Source organism: Leuresthes tenuis, unplaced genomic scaffold, assembly GCF_036924035.1.
Source record: "Leuresthes tenuis unplaced genomic scaffold, fLeuTen1.0.hap1 SCAF_10, whole genome shotgun sequence".
NCBI classification, from domain to species: domain Eukaryota; kingdom Metazoa; phylum Chordata; class Actinopteri; order Atheriniformes; family Atherinopsidae; genus Leuresthes; species Leuresthes tenuis.
Genome location: NW_027325364.1, coordinates 4,133,014 through 4,148,339, shown reverse-complemented (window position 1 = coordinate 4,148,339; position 15,326 = coordinate 4,133,014). Strand labels below are relative to the sequence as shown.

The 15,326-nt window shown below is 44.9% G+C and overlaps 2 protein-coding genes across 8 annotated transcripts in view; one reads left to right on the top strand and one right to left on the bottom strand.

Moving 5' to 3' along the window:
- Positions 1-15,326, top strand: part of satb1b (SATB homeobox 1b) — a 55,731-nt gene that overhangs the window by 17,152 nt on the left and 23,253 nt on the right. For 4 of the 7 annotated variants that reach the window (XR_011917304.1, XM_072393613.1, XM_072393611.1 and 1 more), the window contains exons 5-9: positions 2,171-2,294; positions 7,306-7,417; positions 8,453-8,530; positions 11,666-12,162; positions 14,681-14,893. Coding sequence is in view for 6 of the 7 variants with exons in the window: in XM_072393613.1 (XP_072249714.1) it covers positions 2,171-2,294; positions 7,306-7,417; positions 8,453-8,530; positions 11,666-12,162; positions 14,681-14,893 (1,024 nt within the window). In the remaining variant the exon portion in view is untranslated. The remainder of the gene's footprint in view (positions 1-2,170; positions 2,295-7,305; positions 7,418-8,452; positions 8,531-11,665; positions 12,163-14,680; positions 14,894-15,326) is intronic. The other 3 variants (XM_072393616.1, XM_072393615.1, XM_072393614.1) reach the window with 2 other exon arrangements.
- LOC140315989 (ubiquitin-conjugating enzyme E2 E1-like) overlaps positions 1-15,326 on the bottom strand; it is a 341,997-nt gene that overhangs the window by 326,435 nt on the left and 236 nt on the right. The gene's annotated exons all lie outside the window — the stretch shown is intronic.

Below are 15,326 nucleotides of genomic sequence, written 5' to 3'. Positions count from 1 at the left end.
AGCACTCACACATGCACCAACTGATGTGAACACGTCCACCAGCCAGAACACAGAAGGTTGTGTTTATTTCTGGCTTGCCAGCCTCTGAATGCACGGATAGCTGTCTTTCTCCACTACCCCTTTCTCCCAGCCTGTCTCTCAGTCTTTCCCTCCTCTTGTTCACTTCCATCTCCCCAGAGGCTTTGTAGCTGCTGGAGCAGTTTAAGGTGTTCTGGAAAATCCATTGTTGGCATGATAAGAGTGTGTGCGCGGATGAGTCTGTGTGTTTTCATACTAGCAGATGTTGGCCTCGACCGTTGAACGCATCGGTGTCTATTCCCTTCTCCTCTTATATCCTTGCTGGTAATATTTCCAACACAGCACGGGACAGATTTATGGTCAGACGCTCAAACAGTGTCGTACACTCACTGACTCAACACCCCTCGCTTTTGTCTAATTCAAAGCCAGGTTTAACCAAAAGTAATGCAGCGATAACGGTGATGAAAAACCACAGAACATGTGTCGTGCACATGTGAAGTATTACTCCTGTATAGGTCACTTACCTCCAGTCTCACCCACCGACTAAAGTGCTTCTTATTCTCAAAACCCAGGAGTTTTCAGGTGGAACTTGATTCCTACAGCACACTATTCTTGCACCAGCTAAAGGCAAAGCCACTGCTTTTGATAAAGGAATGCATTTTGATTTAGCTGTATATGGTCAGTATAGTTATCGGATTTGCTCCCACACCCCAACTGCTGCAGAGATCTACCCAGTAGGACCTTAAATTGTTTCGCCGAGCACAACAAGCCAGGAAGGTAGAAGTAACACGAAATAATAGTCGCCACATGCAGCTGATGTATAATTCATGCATCAATCCAGCAGATGTGTTGTATAAAGTAATTAACTAATCAGAACAATCAGGAGAGAGAGAAAGAGGGAGAGAGGGAGAATATGAAAGAGAGAGGAGGGAGGCAGAGAAAGAGGAGGCAGAGCAATCTCCAGATGCATCTGCTTGATGCGCCAAATGAAATCTGTCTGTCTTGGAGGGACGCTTGCAGCAGGAAAAACGAGCAGGAGCTCTTTCTCTCTGGTTTCCTCTCTGTCTCTTCTTCTCTGCCTGTCTGATGTGGGTTCAATTCATCAATATATGCACTTCAAACAGGATTAAACTAACACAACAAACATGTTTCGCACCTTTGTTTTGGGGAAAATAAATTGCTACCAAATTGCCGGTTTGTCGCTCAACACTTGATTAGTGTGGAAATGATCAGCCGATCGACAGGAAGTGCAGTGATATTTACCAAAAAAACTGCTTACTTTTTACCGGTTGAAGTTTGACTGCTGGTCAGTGGTAAGATGAAGCATTAGGCTCTGGCTTTACAATGTCTGATGGAGAGCTGCAATACGTTGCAGTAACTCAACGATTCAGCTTTTTATCACCTTTTTTTAAAAATCTTCCATCATTCAAACTGGGAAGTCGTGGCTCAGAGATTGTCGTTAAACTCCTGTTGATTGCCTTCAATACTGTACACCAGATAACAAATAAGTAGCAAAAGATTGCCTCAAAAACCTTGTTTTGTTGCTGAATATTTAATCCTATTTGCAGAATTTAGTCATTTCCAGATGTCATCAGAGTTGCCACGTTTCCATATTGTTATACGTTAGGAAAATTTGAGGCAAACTTATGAAAAGTTGCGAAGATAAGCACACAAAATATGCACATTTCTCTTTCATGGTGTGAAGAGAATAAACTAGTTTGCGTTGTCATCACATGGCTGTGATGAAGGAACTAAGAAAAGCGGTCGTTTTTGCCCTGTACGAGCGTTTCAGAAGGTTTTCAGTTGTTCAGCGTGTGCTTCTCTCATTTAATCTAGAATTAGCCATAAATGAATAGCATCTCTGAATGTTTGCTACATGAGAAAAGCTGCGGCTCTCTTTGCACATGAACTTTATTGCTAAAACGTTTAAAACCTCCCCAAGTGAGCATAAAACTTATTACTTTTTGGATTTCTAATTCAAAACGTGCATAAAGAAAAGCACGACTGCTGTCATTTACTTATGTATCTGATCTGTTTCATATGATTTACACTGTCCCCCATCCTCTCTTCCTCCATCCCTATCTTTTCCGTCTTCACCCCTGCTCTCTTCCGCCCTTCTCCACCCTTGTGTGTCTCCTCTCTTTCTCCACAGTTGTCCTAAGCTGGAGGACCTGCCGCCTGAGCAATGGAGCCACTCTACAGTAAGAAACGCCCTCAAGGAGTTACTCAAAGACATGAATCAGAGCTCTCTGGCTAAAGAATGTCCTTTATCACAGGTGCTGAAGCCCAAACTGTTTATTGAAAAAAGAAAAAGAAATAAAAGAAAACAGAAAAATTCTCAACCCCTTCCCCCTGCTACCATAACTCAACAAAACAACCCCCCTATCTCCATCACCTCCGTCTTTTATCCTTCACTTATCAAATGCCCTGAGTTTGATCAAGTGGGAAAGAGAATCGGCATAGAAAATCCAAATCAATGGCTATTGTTATTTGTTTGCCGCATGATTTTTTTATTATTTTTTTGTTTTCACCACCCACAACACACACACACACACACACACACACACACACACACACACACACACACACTCACACACAGACTGGTATGCAGTGGCAGCCAAAAAGTAGAGGTGTTATTGAACATATGGTTATTGTTAGATAAACATTGGACCCAACCCAGAACGATCTGGATTGTTTTCGCTTATTCTCTCTTTTAGTTCATTCTCAACATTTCATTGCATCGGGCTGGAAAATTGCACATTCGCATGTTAGGTGTTATATTCTGTGTTGTTTTGTCAGCTGGGAGGTTCAATAGAAAGCACTAGTGCAGATATTGTATTAACAGGCAGAGTAGTCAGTATATCATAGAGGCAGCTCTGGAGTGAATGGAATGAAAAGGCAATATATCTCTCACAGCGACCGATAATGTGTGTGTGTGTGAGCTACAGTTCAATGAGACGTGCGTGTGCGTTTGCTCGACTATGCTCGTGAAACGTCTGTCAATGTACAGAATGTATGTGTGAAAGTGCTATTTGCGTATGCGTGTGTGCCTTCAGGATGAAGCCAGCTCTCCTCCCAGGCCACCGTATGGCCACCTGGAGACCCTCATTTGTGCCGTGTGTGTGTATGAGTACGAGCAAGTGATGCTCTCAGTGTGTGTGTGTGTGTGTTTAGCTGGGCATGAGCAGTGCGCTGATGATGTAAAGAGTCCCTGGGTGGCGTTCAGGCGGAGCCCAGCCCGGTCTGGTAATCACCCTGTTTACGGTCCATATGTGAAGACGGCTCAGAGGAGAGCACACGCTAGCTCAGAGGATTTAACACACAAAGCACACTCAGTCTGTCTCAGACACATATTTGCCATACTGACACACACACTAGCGTCAAAATAAATTGAGAGATTGTTTAAGCTTTCTCACTGAGGATGAAAGGCGGTTCTGAAACACTTTAGACTCTGATCTATTTCCTTCTTTCTCATCTGTATATTAACAGCGAGTTAGAATCTAAACGGCGCTGCTGTAAACTCACGACAGAAAGCTTAAACATGCCCATCCTGTTTCATAAATTCAAATGCATCTTGGTAGTTTTTCTGTGCTGTTGTTGTTTCATAATCAGATCTAAATGCGTCTGTATTTCCAATGTTGAAAGATGGCTGCCATGATGTTGTTTGACATCTGCTACTTTGTGGGGCAGCATGTGGCCGGCTCCACTCAGAGCAGCGGTTTGCTTCTCCTACACCCAGCTGAGCCTGGTTGTCACAAATGAATGTTGTCCACACGTTGCCTCAATAAACGGACTCCCTGCCTTTGGCCCTCCCCGTTAGATTTCCCTACAAGTGAAGCCAGTAGGAGGAGAAAGGGGCGTAGCAGGAGGGAACAGAAGATTGGCACCTTTTTAGGATTAGTGTTTCCTTGATATTCTGCTGCGTAATCCCAGGCCGAAAAGAGAGGTTAACAGATGAGAGCAAAAGAGAATTAGCCCACCTCTGAACAGGGCTCTGAGGGGACAACCAAGGAGTAGAGCAGAGAGGGGGACGGTGGGGGGCTAGTTTGTGAAATGCTCCTTTTGTCTGGTGCTTTGTCAAACATTTAGTTTGATTCTTTTGTAGCGAGGAGTCATGCTTTGTGTGTTTGGCCTACAAATGTCCTGAGGAATAGAAAGCGTTCACTCATGGCTATTGTCTATCTGCTGGAGGAATTGATTCCTGCAGACACAGGAAGCACTCCTAAGGACTCGCACTTAATATCTCGGTGAAGAGTTTGCTAAATTAAACTTCTCCTTCCTGCTTTGATCGACCAATCAGGCTTTTTTTTTTTTTTTCTTAGCTACCGATGTTGTCTACAAGCCTAGCAACCCCCTTTGCTCATGTTCGCAGAAACTATGGCAACAAAGGAGACCCCCCCACCTTTCCACCTCACTCTTTCCCCGGTGCCACCACCACCGCTTCTTGCCCACCCCCTGCTCGCTCTCACCGGGCGGCCCCTGATGCACCAGCTGCTGCGTCGTGTGGCAGCAGATAGTCATCAAAATGCCATCTTTGCAGGCCTTTACCACTTCGGCTGCCACAGGCACAAGCTGGTTGCCAGTGCGTTTGTGTTTGTGTGAGGGTGCGTGTATTTCTAAGTGTGTGTTATGTTGGATGGTTGGGGGGTCATCCCAGTTGAGGGGGATATGTGCCATAATTGAGCTCTTCTAGATGATGGCATTAGGATGCACCTTTTCTCCCCAGCTGACTCGAGACATCAGGCTAAGCTGAATGTGTGTGCGTTTGCAACGGCTTCGTGTGTTTGTCTGCAGGAGTTGTACTTGGTGTGTGCGTGCCGGTGTGTGTAGCAGTGTAATGCTGGCAGCTGGTTGCCTGCAGTACCTGCCTGCTGCACTGCTGTTCTCCTACACTCACACACACAAACACGTGCACTCTTCTCTCTTCCTGTCTCTCTTGTTGGGGAGTGGAGTAGATGTTGGGGACCGATAGTAGCCCAGTGCCACTTCCTGGTCTTGCTGATAAGCTCTCTGTGCTGCAGATGGCTATCACTTAAAGGGTCCACACACAAGCTCACGCGCACAAACTGGCACACCCTGGGACTCGTGCACACACACTCGCAGCCTTGCTACCTGTTGACAAACCCGAGCACAGGCCTCCTGCTGGCACCACAGTGGAAGCAGAGGCTCTGGTTATCTGCTTGATTTCACTTAGTGGGTCTGCATGTGTGTGTGACAGAGCAGTGGGGAGAAGGGAGTGTAGGTTTGTGTGTTGTTTCCCTCACACACACACAGACAGGGCCCCCTGTGAGAGGTAGAGTGATATATTGAGGGAGAGGGCTGATTAATGAGCAGCGTTTATTAGAACATCTGTGTCAAAGATGGCGGAGGAAAAGGGAGTGAGAAAGATCTGCAGGCCTCTTGTTTGTTGCCTGGAGCCGCCTTAGCCCAGATATACTGTAAATAAAACATGGCAGGCTGGAGGAGAGGAGTTCATCTTCCCCCTGACTTAAAGGAAAACTCTCTTTTTGTAATATCTTCCATTTTCTGATGGATCTTTGGGCTTGGAGTTGGCTACGTAGAACCAGGTTAAGCTGCCAAATCTACATATCGTCGTCCCAAATATTCACTTTTTCCAAGGCAATAAATCACAAAGAATATCAGTCATTCTGGTTCACTCTGGGTTCTGTATATCATAAGTAACAGAGAGGATCTGCCATTTTAAGAGCAGAGAAGGGTGACCCAGCAGTTAATTTTCCATAATAACAATATTGCATAAATCCAAGAGAAGGAACTGCTTCATGGAGTCACCCATTAAAAGGCTAATTCTGACTTCCTAACCCTAACCTGAACTCCATCAGGGTTTTTATTGAATGAAGGCTTTTCAATATATCTATAAAAGACTGCTTTGTTATACTGTGCAAGTCCAACTGCAGACCTCTCCACCCCCCTCTGTTTTTCATCATGACGGGATGATGCACCGTAGCCTGGTTGGCACAGATTCACACCCAGCTGCAGCCACCAATGTGACTCTCCTCAGCTGTCTTTATTTTTCCCTGAAAGAAGAAGCAGCTGAATGTGTGTAACAAAAGGCAGCTCCATCTGACTCCACCCAGTGCAGGCAGGTATGAGAGGAATGACGCGTTGGATGATTAGTGGTTTTGGTGGGTTTAGTTCTAAAGAACGGTCGCACAGCAGTCAACAGCTTTTATGAACTCCACATCCTGTAAGTTTGCTGCTTCTTGACAAAGAAAGCTTTGAGTGTGCACAAAGTTTTTGTTGTATTCAGCGTCAGACTTAGCAGTGGTGCTATTGCATGATGTGCACACAGCTTTATCGGAGAGGTCAGGAGTCTGACCGACCTTTTCGATGGCACAGCTGTCACCCTTTACCCCCCTTTTGTGCAGAGAAGCTGAAGCCAGAGAACCAGAAGCATCCCGAAGCACTTCATTCGTGCTCGGGCTGCCGTGCTCCTCTGCCAGAAGGTTCCCCCACCATCCTCCAAGCGCATATATTATAGAAAATGATAAAGATGGCTTACCTTTAATTTGAAAACAGATGGTTTGGTTCTTTTGAATATTTATAACAATCAAAAACAATTTCTCCTGCACCAACCTCGATATTCACCCGGAGGCTGGCAAGGTGTTAAAGCATTCATTTTAATGAAACTGGATGGGGAAAAAACAGCTCTTTGTCTTTTCTCAGGTGAAGGTAAACGGTTGAAGTAAACGTTGAGAGGGCACAGAGCCGGCTGTATAGGGAGAGTTGGGATAGGGTAGAACGACATGCTCACCGTGGCCTTGAGTCTGCTTAAAGTTGTCTCCTCTAACAGATTGTTTCAATAAACAGCTGAAAAATAAAAGGAGCTTATCTGTTTACGTTGCTCAACTCCACAGCTGCTGGTGCTCAATAAGCCTCTATCGCCTCTCAGTTTGAAGGTAAATATCTTTCCTGCCGTTTCCTCTTGATGTCAACAGATGTAAAACTCGGTTGATGCTATGATGTACCCACTCTGTAAAACAAACTCAGTGGCATTTGATAAAAAGCTCAGATACAGATAAAGCCTTGTTGGATGTCATTTGTTGTTAGTATGAAAAAAGGATCCCAAATTTCTGCATGTCCTGTACTTTTCAGTTGGCTTTTTTTCAAATAGGGGGGTGGTAAAGGGTTTTACCATATCCCTATATTAAGTGTTTTGACTAGCTACGGTGTTACTGCATGTTTCACAAGCCTTTATATTATATCTATGCTTCCCACAATGACAATCTAAAGTCTCTCCGTCTGTCTCAATCAATCTCTCTCTTTCAGAGTATGATTTCCTCCATTGTGAACAGCACTTACTATGCAAATGTGTCGGCGGCGAAGTGTCAGGAATTTGGGCGCTGGTATAAACATTTCAAGAAGACAAAAGATATGATGGGTAAGCAAAACGGAGGGGCGCAAAGTATGGCGCTCACACTTTTGTCTCTTTGCACATACACACTGGTTTACACGTTCACACCAGTCATCGTCCCCTAACCAGTCGTCTCTTTGTCTTCCTGCTGTTGCATGCTGCAGAAATACATTTTTATCTTGTTATCTAATAATTCAACAGCACTCGGCGCAGTTGAACCCCGTGTTATCTTTGAATTATCCATTATTGCCTTAACTAACACTAATGCCAGAGCCAAAGAGAGGCCTCTGAATGTTATTGTGTGCGTGAGGGGCTTTTGCACAGAAGTTTTCACGAAACAACAGGCAGTGATGACTTTAACTTGCCGTCGCCTGGACTAGAATTCAATTATGTTTTCTTATCTACCCTCAGCCAATGCATTGCCTTACATTATCTACAAAAAATGCCCTTTGACCTGCCAGGAAATGGGGTTATACTGTAATTCCAGTAGCACCAAGGCTGGGGATAGACTTCCAATATATTTTCCTGTCTTTTGATTAAGCAGAACAGCTCTGTGTTGGGAGACTCATAAGGGAGTGCAGCGCTGAGATATTAGTTTTAGCAATCTGTTGAACTTAATCTTTTTTTCTTTGCCCGTGTGCTATTGCTCACTGTGATGACGGAGGAGATTCTGTATCAAAATGTTTCCGCAGCCTCCATGCAAATACTGCGTTGTGATCATATCTTATCTGATCCCTTTTTCTGCTGTTAAAGTGACAACATTAGTTACTTCAGACCTGCTGCTCTCGTGTATTTTTTGCTTACTCCTACACGTTTTCTGTCACAGTTTATTTCTTTCTGGTTTTATGTTTCTCAAAAGTGAAAATATTGCAGCTGCCAGTCTGGCCTTTGGTGTTGGTGAATTTATTGTTATTTCTTATTCCTGCTTAGCTGGTGTGGATCTGTGGAAATCCTTAACCCTTTGTTTCTTTCCTCACAACTCTGCGCTGTGTGTGTTTGTGTGTGTGTGTGTGTGTGCATGTGTGTGTGTGCATGTGCGTGCTCTTCCATCCGACTGTGCAGGCATGCGCCAACCCTCCCAGCTGGAGGGCTACCTGGGGACGTGTGTCCTCCGTGAGAGCCCACGTGCCAATGCGCTAGGTATGTTGCAACATGGGCGCACACACAAACGTGCACACAGATGACTTAACACACGGATGACTTTGTGTTCATGTATGAATTGATTTTCTCCGTATTTAACCTAACTTTAACCATAACAGCTGCACATTTAACCCCAATTTTCTTGAAGTTAACTCAGTTCTGAACCTAACGCTTAATGCAAAGTATTGGACCAGGTTTATGTTGCCATAAAGTTGCTGCTGAGGTTACAAGAAGAAGACGAAGATGCGCACACACTAAATCATTTAAGGGCCTAGATTACATAAGCTGAATGCCTACTAGTTACTTTCCTGCCTAAATCTTTATCTTGATCCCAAAACCAATTAAAGTCACATTAGAATATGCACGTATGAAAATCTAGCTCATTCTTGGTTTGGAATGAGCCTTTTACAGAGTCAGATATGCTGGAATATTTGTAACTTTAGCTTCTTCTTCAAGGCCAGGTTCTCAAAAGATCTGGTCTGCTCTGATTGCTCAGCTTAAGGGTCAGAGATGCTGTGCAGGTAGCTGCTCATTTCATGTTCTCGGTGTGCTAAAATGTCCCATCGGGGAAGCATTTTGTGTTTGATGGTGATGCAGACGGGTGAGGGGAAGAAAAGCCAGACTTTCTGACAGCTCAGGAAGGGTGTTTTCACTGCTTTTGATGTGGACTCTGTGCTTTGCCAACCTTTAACATGCACTCAAAGAGGTGTGATACACCGAGGGAAGAGGGAACGACGTTTAAACTTAGTGTATTGTTAAATTTATAAGACGTGATTGTTTAGGACATCACGTCCTGATAAGCATCTAACCTCGTTATGTATTCATACACAGAGGCAGTGATAACATCTCAAGAAGTGCTTACTCACATTCACACAAACTCTAGTACCCACATGACATCTTAGCCAAACCTCAAAACTTGGCGCACAAGCCTCAGGTGCCCACCACAGCCCGTGGCAACCCCCCCAAACTCAATATTCAGGGCGAGCTTCTTTCTGCTCCGTGTGGCAACAAATGGAAGAGAAAGCGCTTGTGAAATGCCAAATATGAAAGCTGGAAGAGAGAATAGCACGGCCATGTCTTTACGCTTTGGCGTCTTACGTGTCTCTGCATTTGCTTCAGCACATTGCATTTCCCAAACAGCTGGAGGCTGAAGTCACAGGGAGTCGGTACCTGATCACAAGTACTGCCAAGTTCCTCAGCTGAAGTGGTGTTACCTGCCGCCTGCGGCTGGGATGAGGCTTCTTTTGACTTGTCCTTGCTGGTGCAGGGAGGCGAATGAAGGAGCGAGAGTTGGGTCAATGTGTCTCTTTCTCATTTCTCTCTCTCCGTCACACACACACACACACACACACATGCACGCACTCCCTCCCTCCCTCCCACAGCCAACATCCCATTCCCATTGTGCGTTTAATCCGGGGCTCTTTTGTGGCAGGATTCCACACGAGGACTCCCGCTTCTGTGGCAGCCTTTTTCTCCCAGGGCCTGCCATGCTCTTCTGTCACCCCTTCTCTTTTCAATTTGCATGGAAATGCCTCCATGTGCCTCTGTGTTTGTGTGTTGTGAGTATGCCCCCCAGCAGTCTGCGTGAGCAAGCACACACATATAAGTGAACAGGCATGCCATACCATCAGAGCCAGGGAATGCCAGGGATTATGAGAAGAGATGTGATTATTACCAAGATTTTTTTTGTCCTTCCCACCCCTCCACTCCACATCGTTTGTTTTTGACAAACGTTCAATAGACCTGTCGTAGACCGGCTGTTTTGTGCTGGCTGACAGTTATAAAACAGCAGTTCATACACACGATTATTGCGGGTATTTTTAAAAAAAAACAGCCATGCATTTGATCTTTCATCTACTGTAAAATGTAGACTCCCCCTCCCTCCCAACACCAATATCATGCTGGATGTGGAGGCTGTAGCCCACTTCTGAGGTGTTAATGCTGGCATCCGTATGAATTCCTCAACGCTGCCCCCTCACTCATTCGGCACAGTATATGCAAAAAGCCTCAGCATTAGTGATTTCTGTAAAGAGAAGCGGTAACCTGAAAACATTCGGCTGTTCCAACTGCTTATTCACTTCACTGTGGGTAGTACTTTCAATCTTTAATCATTGTTTTCATCCTCTAAGCACATAATTTAAACTTGTCTTGAAATATTCCCCAGCAGCCATTATAGGACTTAAGGATTCCCAAAGCCAGAGATACCACAAACATCTCCTAAAAGTGCCATTAAATGATGCAGATGGATTTTTTTTTTCTTTTTTAACAGTTTAATTCAGATCTGTTAAAGTACGTTTAAAGAAGGTAGCTTCTACACCCTCTGATGTGTACTCTTTCTGTCTTCATCCACTTCTTCACATTTATATTTAAACCATCTTCCCCTATAAATGTCATATTGGCTAGCGTGTGTTCCTTATTTTAGAATTAAGGATGCAAAGAGAGAATCAGATTTAGCAGTATTGCTTCTGCCTTTGTGGATACACACACATGCACACATTAATCCTTTACCTTCACACACACACTCCACTGTCTGTGCAAGATTATTTTATTTTTTTTCCACGAGGCCACAGACATTCTGAACTTAATTTTGAAGGCATGGCTTGTGGAAGACAGGTCAAACACAATGAAGCTCTTTTATCTGCGTTTCCATCTTCTTTTTTTCTTTAAACCGCTGGCTGGCTGATCAGCTGTGTCGTATCCAGTCAGGGAGGAAGAAGCCTTTGAACGGCGCTGGTTATAGGAAGGACACCAAAATCCAGTAACTTTGTGTTAGTAATTTGGTTTCCTTGATTTGCTTTGGAAGACTCGCTGGTTGCAGGACTATATTCCCTTCCCGTAGAGAGTAAACAGGAATGTTAACTGACAGGCAAAGATTCACCCGAGGCAAAAATTTGATGTGACGCAGACCAGGTCTGTTCCCTTTCTTCTGATTAGAGACTATGGTTATGGAGCCATTAAAATGATGTTCACGACTGGGTCAATGAAATGAGAACTTTTACGTCACCCTAACTGATCTCCTTCTCCAAAGCTGCTGTATTTCTCTCTGCTTTTCTTTCCCTGTGTTTTAAGTAAACCTCAGATAAATGGTTGTTTTCTAAAGTCCATGTTAAGATTTTCTCCTCCCTCTTTCTTCAGCGGAAATGGACAGCCTGTCCGACCTATCCCCTCCTGGCTCTAACCACAACCACAACCACATGGGTTTCTCCCAGCAGCAGCCTATCCCAGGCAGCACAGCAGAGCAGACTCCTTCCTCACCAGTGCCGCCTCTTTCTCATGCTCCGCCCCCACACAGCGGCCAGGCCGGTGGACGGCAGCCCCAGCTTCCCGGTCTGCACCACCCAGGCTTGGTCTCCACTCCCATCAGCCCCCAGCTGGTGAACCAGCAGCTAGTGATGGCGCAGATCCTCAACCAGCAGTATGCTGTGAACCGGCTGCTGGCGCAGCAGTCCCTGTCGCAGCAGTACCTCAACCATCCACCCGTCAACCGCAGCTCCCACACCAAGCCTATGGAGCCACAGGTCGCATCCAACACAGAGGTGTCCTCTGAAATCTACCAGTGGGTGAGGGACGAGCTGAAGCGGGCCGGCATCTCACAGGCCGTCTTTGCCCGCGTGGCCTTCAACAGAACCCAGGTGAGGACAGAGACTTCATTCACTTAGAAACAACAGCATCAGTTGAACTGACCTTTGCTATCGATTCCATTGTCACTCATATTTATAAAGAAAGGTCAAATAATTCAGCCTCATGCATTCGGGACATGCAGGAACTTATTTAAAGAGTTTAATTTGTATTTTCTACTATAAGTTCTTTGAACTGTGGACTAACTTACAGACATTGGTAGATTGTGCAGCTTACATATTTGTGGCACGTTTGTCCTGCCGAGTATTCAACCAATGAGATTCAGCGATGCAGTGTGGGCCCACCTGTGGGGGGGGCTCCAGCCAGCTGTGGCAGCGGTCAGTCTGTGCATCTGTTGATCCCAGCTGTAACACTACCAGGTGAAAAGTGAGGCAGGTGTAATTCACTTTGCTAAAGCTTTTTAACATGTTTTAAGCATTTATTGTCTGATGTTTCCATTAAAATCTTAAATCATCTCATCCAACCTAAAGAAAAATCCTCCCTCTCTGTGAAAGGTTTCTCACCAGCATGCTGTTTGAAAAGGAAACACACTTCACTCTTAAAGAAAAGTTTCATTGGTCTGCTGTGAAGTGTTAAGAAAGACTTACTGTTTGAAGCTACAGCCTCATTCATAATTATCATTCACTCCAGATAGCATCTCTACTGTTCTTGAGGACAGCTGGCAGTCTGCCATGTGAACGATCCCAGGTTTGGTCGTGCCATCCGTTCTCTCACTGCTAAAATATGTAGCTTCTCTTCATATTCAGACGGCTGACACACACACACACACACACACACACACAGATGGTGGTGTTAATTTCTTAAAGGGGTAGTTTGGTTTCTTTGATGTTAGGCTGGTCAGCCTGTTGCCTGCCCAGAAACAGGGTCAGCAGCAAGGCTATTTGTGTTGTCTTATTTCATCAAGATTTTAATATATTTATGATTTTATTACCTTCCCTGCCATCAGAAAGCCTTTTTTCAATTTGGAACAATTTGGACAAAAATAACACGAGAGTTGCTGGTATATGGCTGCCTTGACTGGTTAGTTTGTGTTACTGTGTGACTTTCCTTCATGTTCACCCCAAAAAAGCCTTTAAATCGCTGATGCTGATGCAGCAAGTGAAGGGACACGGAAATATTCTCATTATTGCATCTTCTTTCGAGAGTATCGACTCTCCAAGGCGCCCTCGCTGACATCGGTTCATACTCATTTCAGTAATATACTGATTAAGGACAAGTGGCTCCCAGTCACACTGTTCCTTTAAGACCTAAAGTCGGCTCATACTCTATTTTCATTCATTTGGTATGTGTGAAAAAGGAAGAAAAAAGATAAGAATCTATCAGATTTGGAACGTATAACAAAGTCCCTGCTGCCCCCCCCCAAAAAAAAAATAGATGTTTGTGTGTCACATGGTCGAGTCAGACAGTGGTGTTTTTGTGCAGATTGTGGAAGCTCTAACACACGGCTCTTATCTGTGGCTGATATGAGGAATTAGCCCAATGTGCGGTTGGAGAGTGCGCCCGTAGAGGATTATTTATTAGGTTTGTGTTTTTTTCCACAAGCCGGCATTAATAAAAGGCGGGGGAGGTGCACCAGATAGTGACACGAAAGGGCTGCTGTCGATGCAGGAGGTAGATCAGAAGAGACACACGGGAGGAGCTGTGGTTGTTTTCCTTTATGGGGAGGAAACTGATCGACCGTATACACAAGCAGACAGTCGGAGTGGATGCCAAAGAATGAAAAGCACACACACACAGTGAATAATGTAGACCGCGATAAGCACAGTTTAATCATAGGCCACCGAAAACTCCTATACATGAAGTGCTTCTCCAGTCAAAACATGCGTGTGTTTTAGTCATCATACATCGCCCGCCACATCTTCAAGCTCCGCTCATTAATCCAAGAGAACTTAAATGTTAGAAATAGATGGCATGTTTTCCCCATCACCTTGTTTTATTACCAAATCACACGTATTGATGGTGAGAGAAGCAGAGCGACGGTTTGCACAGTGTGTGGCCAAGAGCTGATGAAAAGGCCCAATCACACATCTCTGATAATGGAGTCATCACTGTCTCATGATGATGGAATTGAGCGCTATTGAAAAGTAAACAGAGGATACACTGATTGCCCGCTGAAAGAGACATTTCACCTAAATAGCTGCACTCTTATCCAAAGCAATTTAAAGAACATATCAGAGATGTGCAAAATTAGACATGAAACAAGAAGTTTGGGCTGAAGTGGTTTTGTCATCTGGAAATGGAGTGATGGAGCCGTGCGATAGTTTTTCACTTCAGGAGAAGAGAGGATGAGAGAAGGGGGAGAACATGAAGTTTGGTTCGATGGGGTGATTGGGAATGATTGCCACCTGTAGGGGAAGTTATGGTGCAGCAACACGGTATATCCTCCTACTTTACCTGCTTCTACAGAAGTGTAAGAAGGTGAAACCACCACCTGCGTCTGTGATTATTCTCCCTTTTCGTTACTCTCCTCTCCATCATTTCTTTAAACAACTTCTGTTTTTTTTCTTCTAGGGCTTACTGTCTGAGATCCTACGTAAGGAGGAAGACCCCAAGACGGCGTCCCAGTCGCTGCTGGTCAACCTGCGCGCCATGCAGAACTTCCTGCAGCTTCCAGAAGCTGAGCGTGACCGCATCTATCAGGAGGAACGGGAGCGCAGCCTCACAGCAGCCTCTGCGATGGGCTCTGCTCCACTCATCAGCACACCGCCCAGTCGGCCTGTACAGGTACCACCTTGTTCTCTTTCTCTCTTCTGAGGCAGTCTGCTTTTGTGTTCCTCTGTAAACATAAAACTGACTTTCAGAGGTCAGCCACTGCAACGCCACATGAATATATCGCGTCTGTGATGCGCGGAAAGCGACCGTATTTACGTTCCTTTGTTCGCTTTCCAAAGTGAACAACAATCACGGCAAGAAAAGCTGGAAAAGCTTTTTTTGATCCACTCAATGCAAATGACTCCGCCGCAACTGAAAAGGAAAAGATTAGCATTTGTTCAGTGTTCTGAATTATCAACAAACGATGAGAAAGAGAGAGCTACCCCCCAAAAAAACAGTGCATGAGGGAAAAAAAGCCCAGATGTTGCCCTTGAGGTAGCTACAGTAGTAAGCCTCTGCACATCATGTGTCAGTGCTCGGATGAACAATGACTCCTTCAGCTCCT